The following is a 10,864-nucleotide window of genomic DNA, read 5'->3' as shown; positions in this document are numbered from 1 at the left end:
CGATCTCATCTTATTATGGTTATTGGGTTTACATTTATATATTTAATATGATCCTGTTTTTATGTCTTTTCTGTGTTTTTATTTGTTTTAAACCTTATGAAGAATATTCCTACTTGTTATTACTTGTTAGTGCTCAGTCAATGCTTTATTAAATAAGGATAAAAAATAAAAACGTATCCATAGATTACAAGACGTAATTTGACTGAACAAAATAATATATTTCAAGGTGAAAAAAACCCTAAAGATACAGAGATATATTATATTATAATCACAGGAATTATTTCAACATTGATTTGAGCGAGTCCGCAGAACGACTTATGACGTCACGCCGGAGCTCGCTGTTCATTGGTCGGATTCTCTGCGAATCCGGAAGTGATCCCGAGGCCGAGCGGACCAATCGGCGGACGGAGTCACCTGGGGGGGGGCGGGAAGCTAACGGAGCAGCGAGCCCACAGCAAAACAAACAACATGGCGCCCGTAGAGCGTGAAGAGCAGCGGATGGAACGAAGCGGGACGAGCAGCGAGGCCCAGTAGGACGGAGGACGGGGAACGGGGAACGGGGGACGGGGGTCCGTTCAACAGAAAACCATGAATCTGAGAGGGCTGTTCCAGGACTTCAACCCCAGGTGAGCCGGCGTGCTAGCCCGTGAGCCGGGGGGGCTAGCCCGTTAGCTCGTTAGCCGGGGGGCTAGCCCGGAAAGGGAGAGTATTTGCTCGGCTCAGCTGGTCCCCGAGTCGATGTGTACTTTCCACGGGCGTTGTTGACGTTACTCGTCATGTTTGGATTCACTGAGGAAGCGTTTTGTACAACAAAGCCGCTGATCTCTGCCCCAGGCCCGGGGCTAATGCTGCTAATGTACTAGCATGTTGAATTCTCATGTCGTGCTTGTTTTGTGATGTAGATTTAGTGTCAGTCCAGCAAAAAGAAAAAACAAATCAGTGTGTTAACCAAACGTCTGACAGACTTACGAGCCATCAATGTAGTTTGCTAAACCATTCAATATTTATATTATCATTGCAATGACAATGTAGAGACCGTGACAAACTACACTGGTAAATATATTTATAATCATCATTTATAACCAATGCTTAGCATCTCATTGCATATTCTGTATGTATTATATATTTGACTATTCTTGTTTTGCTTTTTTTCGGCTCTTTGTGTATATTTGGCAAATTGTATTTATTTAAAAATGTAGATATATATTTACTTCTTATTCTATTCTATTATTTTGGTAATTTTGTTTCTTTTGATTGTTTATATATATATATATATATATATATATATATATATATAACACGTTTATATATATAAAGCTATGTCTGTTATTGTCAGTTATTAACATCTAACTACACTAAAAACACATTTTACTATTTCTTCCCTGCTTAAGTCCTAATCTATTATTTGATCTTTGTGGGATTTATCATCATCACTTAGTTTATTCATTAAATGGTAAAATCTCCTTTTTGTCCTTTACTTCAAAAAGTATATGGTAAATATCAGTCTTTTAATGCTGTATTTCTTCCTATTTTTCCAAACTATGGGATGTTTGCTAAGACCAACCCTTGATGAAAGGTGTACATTCCTTTCATTACCTCTGAAATATCACACTTTGCTTTCTTTTAGGGATGCTCTTTTAGAATGTCCTTTTATTTACAAATCAAATATGTTTTATTCCCAGGTGCGACTGCTTGTTTTAGGGATGCTCTTTTAGAATGTTTTGTTCTGACCGATCGTTAAGATTAAAATATTAGGACACTGCCCCCTGAAAAAAAACAAATTACAATCTGTTTTTATTGGAATTTGAAATGAACAATTATAAATAAGGTGAATCAAAAATATATTTTTATATGCAAACACAGCTCTCCATGCACCCCGTTCGTGGTTCATAATTGTCCCCGCCATGAGTTGTATTTAAGAAATAAATTGTAAAGCCTCTTTTCTTTTAACTTGCAACAATTTGTTTAATTGATCGTATTAAATGGTCAAGATGTTTTGTCGGAAATTATTGTCGGTTAATGGTTAAACGGTTAATTATTATGTCGTCATTAGGGTTGTTTTCTGAATCCCTCCCAATCTAAAATAGCTCCCCGATATATCTCTGTGCCTTGTGGAACTATTTTAGATCGGAGGTTACGGGACGGAATGGGACAGTCCCTTAACTCAGTTGTGTTTTAAAATTCCATTTCGTACAATTACGTAATTAATCAAACAGAAACACCTGTCCCTTGATGCTCCATGGTGCCGCGTTGCTTTTTTTTTAACCGTGAATGGGCATCGAGGAAGCGGATTTCGGTGATCCCTTCTCGAACCCACACTAAAAAGAACCGCGTTGTGTTTAAATTGTTTGTTTCATACAAGTTAGGAAAGACACAAATAAATAGATGTAAAATAAAAACACGGGGAAACGGGAATGCGCGCACGGCGCATCGCTGTCTTCGGCACTGTTACCTGATTGCAATGACGTGAACAAATCATTTGGTAAAATTGTGAGAGGCCACAATCCATCAATACTTAGACCGTTTCCATCACATGGGTTCAGACAAACGAACTGTCTACCCAAATTTTTGAAATAATCAAATAATCTTGGATTTTCTTCCAAAGATAGTTGTTATACACTTACACGCAACTATTACGTATCACTTATTACATCTTTATTTCACATTATTGCAGTATTATTACACTGTTATAGCAATGTAAAATAATATTAATAATAATAATAATAATAATAATGTATGCAACATAATAGTGGTCTAAAATAAACCTTATTTTAAAACGTCATGTCTACATTTATAAAGACATCAGCTCTGAACATAATAAGAACATCAGTATCTGCGTAAACAGTTTGTTTTCCTTCACCCAGCTTATGGAAACTCACCTGATTGGTTTAGAATTCAGTCAGTTTAGACAGAAACACGATTGATGACGGTATCGTGACTGTCGCGATCTGCTCAAATAACAACGTGTAACGGCGTTGGCGGCTCCGGTCTGCGTCCCGGCACGTTCCCCCGGATGCAGCGTGTCGTCTCGGTGCCGGTGCTGACTTTGGGACACTCCTCTCCGTCTGCAGTAAGTTCCTGATCTACTCTTGCCTGCTGCTGTTCTCCGTGCTGCTCTCCCTGCGGCTGGATGGCGTCATCCACTGGAGCTACTGGGCCGTCTTCACCCCCATCTGGCTCTGGAAGCTGCTGGTCATCATCGGGGCCTCTGTGGGGACCGGGGTCTGGGCCCACAACCCCCAGTACAGGTGAACCCAGAGTCTGGGGCGTCCACTGTCTGTTGTCCATGTTGTCCTGCTTATTACACGGCAGCTTCATCATAAAACAATACGTTGAGGTGGAATATTGATTGGAAATTAAATTATAACTCGAGCGACATGGTAGCGTAGCAACAACACAGTGAACTGTAAACCTACATATGACAACATCTTTACTGTTGTTCATGTTGAATTGGACATCTAAGATAACACTTTATTAATCTCCGGAGAGAAATCCAGGCGTTACAGCATCAAAAAACAGTGCCGTCCAGAAAGAGATGTACAATGAAAATGGGATAAGAAATAACACATAGTATGTACACGTCTATCTGCACAAAGCAACTTACACTATGGTGGCGTTACTCATAAAAAGGTGCAACAGTAGTAACAGCAGTCACCTCTACAAGTCTTCTGTTTTGTCTGAGTCGGAGTAAATATCTATTTCATTTCACATATTTTATGACATCATCATTTAAAGGGCCTGTCCATGATTACACCTCATCCAGGATCATGACATTTGGTATTCTAAAACCGGGAAATAGGCGGAGTCGGTGAAAGAAAAATAGTTTTCTTTAAAGTGGGCTTTAAGAAAAACATCCATATCAGAGATGTGATCGGTCCAACTGTGGAGACGGACGTATTTCGCAGAAGAAACGGAAGGTTTGGGCGGTTAGAATTGAAGGTGTTTGGTCAGTTAACGTGTTGGTAGAATGGAGAGATGGAGGCAGAGGCAGGGTGGAGGCAACGGTTATTATTCAGAAATATCCACCAATCAGAGTGGAGTATTTCCACAGAGCCTCCACGCACTGAGCGGTGACGGTGCTGTTGTTCCAGGGCGGAGGGGGAGACGTGCGTGGAGTTCAAGGCGATGCTGATCGCCGTGGGCCTGCACGTCCTGCTGCTGATGTTCGAGGTGCTGGTGTGTGACCGCGTGGCGCGGGGAAGCTACTTCTGGCTGCTCGTCTTCATGCCGCTCTTCTTCGTGTCGCCCGTCTCCGTGGCCGCCTGCGTCTGGGGCTTCCGCCACGACCGCTCCCTGGAGGTAGGGCGCGGTGGCCGGGCGACGACCTTTTTATTCTATTTTTTTAAATATAACGACTTAAAGAAAACATAATAAAAATGCAAACACAATTTATATCACAAATATATTCACTGACAAAAAAAGGTGTGTGTGTGTGTGTGTGTGTGTGTGTGTGTGTGTGTGTGTGTGTGTGTGTGTGTGTGTGTGTGTGTGTGTGTGTGTGTGTGTGTGTGTATAATAGAAACAATGGCAATTACATAGATAAGATGGTTATTAAAATTTGTATTTTTTGATCTTCTCCGCCAGCTGGAGGTTCTGTGCTCCGTCAACATCCTGCAGTTCATCTTCATCGCCCTCAAGTTGGACAAGATCATCAACTGGCCCTGGCTGGTGAGATCTCCCCAAAGATAAACACATCGCGGCGATTCTAGCAGTGGAGTAAAAGCAGAGATATCTGACAAAAAAAACAGTCACTCGTGAGAATCGCACTTGAGTAGAAGTCCTAAAGTAGCTGATATTTAAGGAATCTAAGTGTCAAACGTAAAGGGAGAAAGGAAGCGGGGCGGGGCAGCACCGGTGCTGGAGGAGGCCTTCACTCTCTGGGACACGCCTGTGCTTGTCCGGTTGTCAGTGTGGTTGCCAGCGGGGTTGTCAGTGTGGTTGCCAGCGGGGTTGCCAAAGGGGTTGCCAGGTCTCCGTGACCAGCCCTGCAAGAAAAAAAAAACAAAAAAAACCCCACTTCAACAATTAAAATGTAGCCCAATTCAGCTGGAAAAGCACGGACCTGGCAACTCTGGGCATGGCCCCAGAGAGTTTGTTTACTCTCAGCTTGAAGCTGATTTGAGCCTTGATACATCGTGGTAATAATTTACTTTTTGGGGCTGAATTCAAAGTAAAAGTCGGCAGGAAAAGTACAGATATGCCCAATTGTGTGTGTGTGTGTGTGTGTGTGTGTGTGTGTGTGTGTGTGTGTGTGTGTGTGTGTGTGTGTGTGTGTGTGTGTGTGTGTGTGTGTGTGTGTGTGTGTGTGTGTGTGTGTGTGTGTGTGTGTCAGGTGGTGTGTGTCCCGCTGTGGATCCTCATGTCCTTCCTGTGCCTCGTCGTCCTCTACTACATCATCTGGTCCGTGCTCTTCCTGCGCTCCATCGACATCATCGCCGAGCAGCGCCGCACCCACATCACCATGGCGATCAGCTGGATGACCATCGTGGTGCCGCTCCTCACCTTCGAGGTGACGCAGAGCTCTGCAAACGGCCCCGCCCACTTTAAAGCATCCCAGACTTCTCACACATGTATATAAATACTTATAGTCAGTGTGTGTGTGTGTGTGTGTGTGTGTGTGTGTCAGATTCTTCTCGTGCACAAGCTGGACGGCCACAACAGTCTGAGCTACGTGTGTGTGTTCGTTCCGCTGTGGCTGTCACTGCTCACACTCATGGCTACGACGTTCGGCCAGAAAGGAGGAAACCACTGTGAGTGAAACTTATCATCATTACTATCATTATTATTATCATCATCATTAATATCATCATTACTATCATCATTATTATCATCATCATTATTATTATCATTATTATCATCATCATTAGAAAGAAAGAAGAAACAGTCTTTAATCATCACACGACACTCCACAACACATGCTTGCACACACACACACATGCACATGCTTGATGGTGGCCGGTGAAATGGCTCCTCTGCTTTTGACCCATCCTGGCTTGTCCTTCCTCCGGGGCCACAGCAGGAGCAGTGGGCAGCGTACGTGGACGCGCCCGGGGACCAGGTGATAAGTGTCCATCACTGGTCACACCATGATGGGTGCATGTTTTTGAGGGGGGTCCTTACTGACGTGAGGTGGAGGAAACCCCATGTGAACACGGGGAGAACATGCAAACTCCACCCAGAAAGGCTCCTGTTTGGGAGATAACCCACCGGAGCACGGTGCCAACAGCGCCCCAGGCGGGAATCGAACCCAGGACCTTCTTTATCTTCTTCTTCTTCTTTATTATCATTATTATCATCATTCTTATCATTATCATTATTATCATTATTATTATCATCATAATTATTATCATCATTATTATTATCATCATCGTTATCATCATCATCATCATCATCATCATCATCATCATTATTATTATTATTATCATCATTATTATTATCATCATTATTATTATCATTATCATCATCATCATCATCATCATCATCATCATTATTATTATTATTATCATCATTGTTATTATTTTTTTTATTATTATTATCCACATTATTATGATTAGTGTCATGATTAGTATTATTATTTATTTAAATGTTTTATTATTATCATTATCATTATTATTATTATTATCATCTCAGGACTCTATGGAATACTCAAATACTATAATGGCCTCTGATCGTGAGCACTTCTCCGCTGGAGTCACGTCCCTCATGTCACTCTGCATGCTAATGCTAACGCGAGCTAGTGGTGCCAGCGAATATTGTTTGATCCTAAAAACGTTGTTCAATGTTTGCGATAGTTGAGTTTGTCTCTCGCCGAACAGTACTTACTAAATGAAAATGTTCTCGGTGCTTCAGGGTGGTTCGGGATCCGTAAAGACTTCTGCCACTTCCTGCTGGAGCTCCTCCCCTTCCTGCGCGAGTACGGCAACGTGTCGTACGACCTGCAGCGCGGCGAGGACCCCGAGGCGTCCGAGGATCCGCCCGTCCCCGAGCCCCCGCCGCCCAAGATCGCCCCCATGTTCCACAAGAAGACGGGCGTGGTCATCACACAGAGCCCCGGGAAGTACTTCGTCCCGCCGCCCAAGCTCTGCATCGACATGCCCGACTAGCCCCGCCCACCGGCGCCGGTCTCGCAGGATGGCCGAGGCCTCGGCGTTGGGTTCACAGACTGTTCGGACGGTACTTTGCCCCCCTCCCCCCTCCCTCTCCCCTCCACCCAAAGCAGAACTCTGCAGGAGCCGGGTCAGCGCCTCGAGCCGGGACCTGGATTCCAGGAACGACTGGATCCAAGATGGAGGGATCGACCCCAAAGGCGGCGGTGACTGTCGCCCCTTCGCCCGTCGCTTTCTATCTGTTCAAAATTCTCCGAGCGTTTGGCCGGTGTTGGCGGAGTTGCTGTCGGGCCCCGGGGAAGGTGATTTGGGATCAGAAGCACGGCCCCGTGGCCTGTTCCCGGGACGTCATGTTGTAAATACCAGACGGTGATTTGGGACCAGACGGACGAGGGTCCGACTTGGACCGGGGCCAAATTCTACTTCAAAACAAACGTCTGTTTTGAGGGTTGTTGTTTTTTTACGTATTAAACCAACTTTCTATCATAACCTTGGGATCCAAATCAAGTCTCACACATTCACCAAATTCGGACAAAATATTTAAAAAGTGGCCAATAATTTGAGTTTATTTTATTCCTGTAGTGAAGGCCACTCAGCCCCTCTTAATGATTGCAATTTAAAATGCAACATTATTATTTTATTGTATTTAAATCGGCCCTAATCTGGATATTTGGCCGAACAGACGGTTCATAAACGCTCCAACAACAAAAGTTTTGTTTTAGTTTGAAACTAAACGGTGAGTAAATCCCTTTCTGGTCTGAGGAAAATTGTGATTAAGTCAGCATGGGAATCCCAACCACGCCGCCAAAAAAAACCCTAAGTGTTTTATGTGACGACTTTCTTTTATCCAGTCTGTGTCCAGACGGGCGCTTTTATTTTGACACGCTGAGGATCCGCGGCGTTAGGGTTTGGAAACAAAATAAAAGTTGTTTGTGTTTTCTGTTGTCGTTGTCCATCGCCCTAGTAACAGTTTACAGCCAGGAAGAAACCGTTTCACTCCCCTGCACCTTTCATCTTTCCTCCAAAATGGCGGCTCGCCTCTCGTTGCGTCTCTCTGTCGAAGCACAAAAAGAAAATGGAGACGCGGTCGATATTTAAGGGACTGTTTTGGTGTCAAAATTGAGATTTTTAGCCTGGTTACGTGGGTCCAGTTTCCTGTTGATGAAGCGTGTTTTTTTTTGTTTTTTTTTTTCTAATCCCAACGTTTTGGTGAGAGACCTTCCTCAAAATTCAAATCACCAAATCCAGCCATCACCAGGAAAATAGTGGGTGTGTAAAATGTGTGTGGGGGGGAAATAGAATTAAACCCAATTCGACAGCGACGCGGTCCTAAAATCCCGAATGGATTCTTTATTTGATGAAACAAGGTCTTTGAAGTTGTACATATGGGAGTTGTCGTATCCCGAATCCCCGAAACGTGTGCGTCTTCAAAACAAATCTGTCCTTGTTGTGCAGAAGAGAAAAAGCACGCGAGACCCAAACACGAACAAATATTTTTCCGTTGATGCTTTGTCCAGATGTTGGCTGTACAGGAAACTGTTGCAACACCACGGTGGATGCTTGACGAGCCACGTTAATAAAGGTTCCTGTCAACGTCCTTCACAACATGTCCTGACTTTGTGCTCGAGGCGTGTGCGTATGTCGATGAATCATGAATCGGGTTTTCATCGGTTAAAAGCGCTCCAAAGCAGGAAGAGATGTCGCGGCTCCGCCCCCACCACCAGTGTATTTCAGACCTGTGCGACTATGGCTTGCCTTTTTTTCTTGCCAGTATGCACGTGAAACGTCTTAAATTGCATTCATAATGGTGTTCAAAAGTCTTAAATTTGACTTGTTGCATAAACCAGGCCCCCACATTCTCCATATAAGGACTTTCCTTGCTTGCGAGGTAAACAAAGAGGAGGAGCCGACTCGACTCAGTTTTTGTGTTGCGCTGACTGGGCACACAAACTGCCCTCCATCGTTCTTCTTTCCTCCACTTCTAGGTTTTTGTTGAGGAATAAAAAGGGCATCGTCATTTTATTGCTTGGCGAGTTGCCCTTTCACCAGTTTGACACACGCCTTGCCGTGGAACCCACGGTTTTTAAATGCGTCCCGGAAGTTGCAACAAGAAGGGGATCACCTTGGAAACTGAAACGGATGCCTGTTGCTGCCCTTGAGCAAGAGTACCTCCATGCACTGCGTTTCATTGTCATTGTTATCCCCCGGGCGACGATAAAGGTTTATTTTAAGTCAAGAGTCAGCTGTGGGTCAAGCGGTTTAGCAGGCCATCTAGCGATCGGGATGTTGCCGGTTCGATCCCCGACTCTTGGGGCAAGGCGCTGACGTTGCTCCTGATGAGCCTTGCACAGATGCCTCCCTTATGATGTACGTTATGTCGACCCCTTTGGGCGAAGCCACAATTCACCCAGGAGTTGCCTCGTATTTTGGTCTGCTGGCACTGCAGCTCCTTGGTGGGTTTGGTTGCTCCACATCAGGAAGCTTCTGTGTGGAGTTCCCACTTCCAAAAAATGTCCACACATTCTGTATCTATGTGCATACATGTTTGTACATATAGATATACATACATTGATGCCACAGGAGCTTTTGAAAGCCAACAACACAAATGTGCCTTTAAGATCTCCAAAGACCAAAAGTGTGATGTGAATTTGATTAGGTGCGGAAAAGCTTGTCATGCTGTCTCCCAGTGATGTCGTCGCAGGTTCAAGTGCCTGCTTTTCCAGCCGAGATCTGCTCCTTTAATCAGATGACTGGAGGTGCAGACTGAGCTTTGTAAGACTCAGAGAGATAAGTTGTTGGCTGAGGATAGCGGTGTTCCAAGAGCTTTTCAAAGCTGAATACAAGAGAGACTTGAAAAGCGCCCGGAGAGCTGGGGGAGTGTGAACGGGACCTGGCGGTGTGATGGAGTTGGTGCTGCACATCCAAAACCACAGCGGATCATCTGCCTCCAACACCCTGTGTTCTGCGCATCTTCCTCCCTGACACCACCCGCCTGCATGTCCTCCCTCAGCACCTCCATCAAGCTTCTCTTTGGCTTCCTCTTTTCCTCTTGCCTGGCAGCTCCACCCTCGGCCTCCTCCTCCCAATGTAACTCTCATCTCTCCTCCACACGTGTCCAAACCATCTCAATCTGGCCTCTCTCACTGTTCCACCAAACTGTCCAACCTGAGCTGTCCCTCTAATGTCCTCATTCTTCATCCTGTCCATCCTTGTCCCTCCCAATGAAAACCTCAACATCCTCAACTCTGCCACCTCCACTTCATCCACCTGCCTTTTAGTCCATGCCACCGCCTCTAAACCGTACAACATGGCTGCTCTCACTACCGTCCTATACACCTTCCCCTTCACTCTTGCTGGAACCCTTCTGTCACACATCACTCCGGACACTCTTCTCCACCCACTCGACCCTGCCTATACTCTCTTCTCCACCCGCTACACCCTGCCTGTACTCTCTTCTTCACCTCTCTCCCGCACTCTCTGCTGCTTTGGAGGGTGGACCCCAAGTACTTGAACTCCGGCTTCTCCACCTCCACTCCTTGCATTCTCAGCTTTTCGCCGCCCTCCCTCCCATTCAGGCACATGTATTGTGTCTTGTTGACTTTCATTGCTCTTCTCTCTAATGCCTCCACTTCTCCAGGCTCTCCTCCACCTGCTCCCTACTCTCGCTACAGATCTTAATGTCATCCGTGAACATCATAGTCCACAGAGACTCCTGCCTGATTTCATCTGTTAACCTGTCCATCACCACTGCAAACAAG

The 10,864-nt window shown here is 45.0% G+C and overlaps 1 protein-coding gene across 1 annotated transcript; it reads left to right on the top strand.

Moving 5' to 3' along the window:
- The first annotated feature begins 469 nt into the window (after nt 1–469).
- Nucleotides 470–8,043, top strand: LOC307246860 (transmembrane protein 185A). Its single transcript, XM_080022890.1, has 7 exons — nt 470–626; nt 3,072–3,248; nt 4,092–4,299; nt 4,585–4,668; nt 5,333–5,509; nt 5,627–5,750; nt 6,850–8,043. The coding sequence occupies exons 1-7, from the start codon at nt 589–591 to the stop codon at nt 7,101–7,103; spliced, it is 1,062 nt and encodes a 353-aa protein (XP_079879016.1). The 5' UTR covers nt 470–588; the 3' UTR covers nt 7,104–8,043.
- The last annotated feature ends 2,821 nt before the right edge of the window (nt 8,044–10,864 follow it).

Source organism: Zeus faber, assembly GCF_960531495.2.
Source record: "Zeus faber genome assembly, chromosome: 22".
Lineage (NCBI taxonomy): Eukaryota > Metazoa > Chordata > Actinopteri > Zeiformes > Zeidae > Zeus > Zeus faber.
This window is presented reverse-complemented; position numbering and strand designations above follow the sequence as displayed.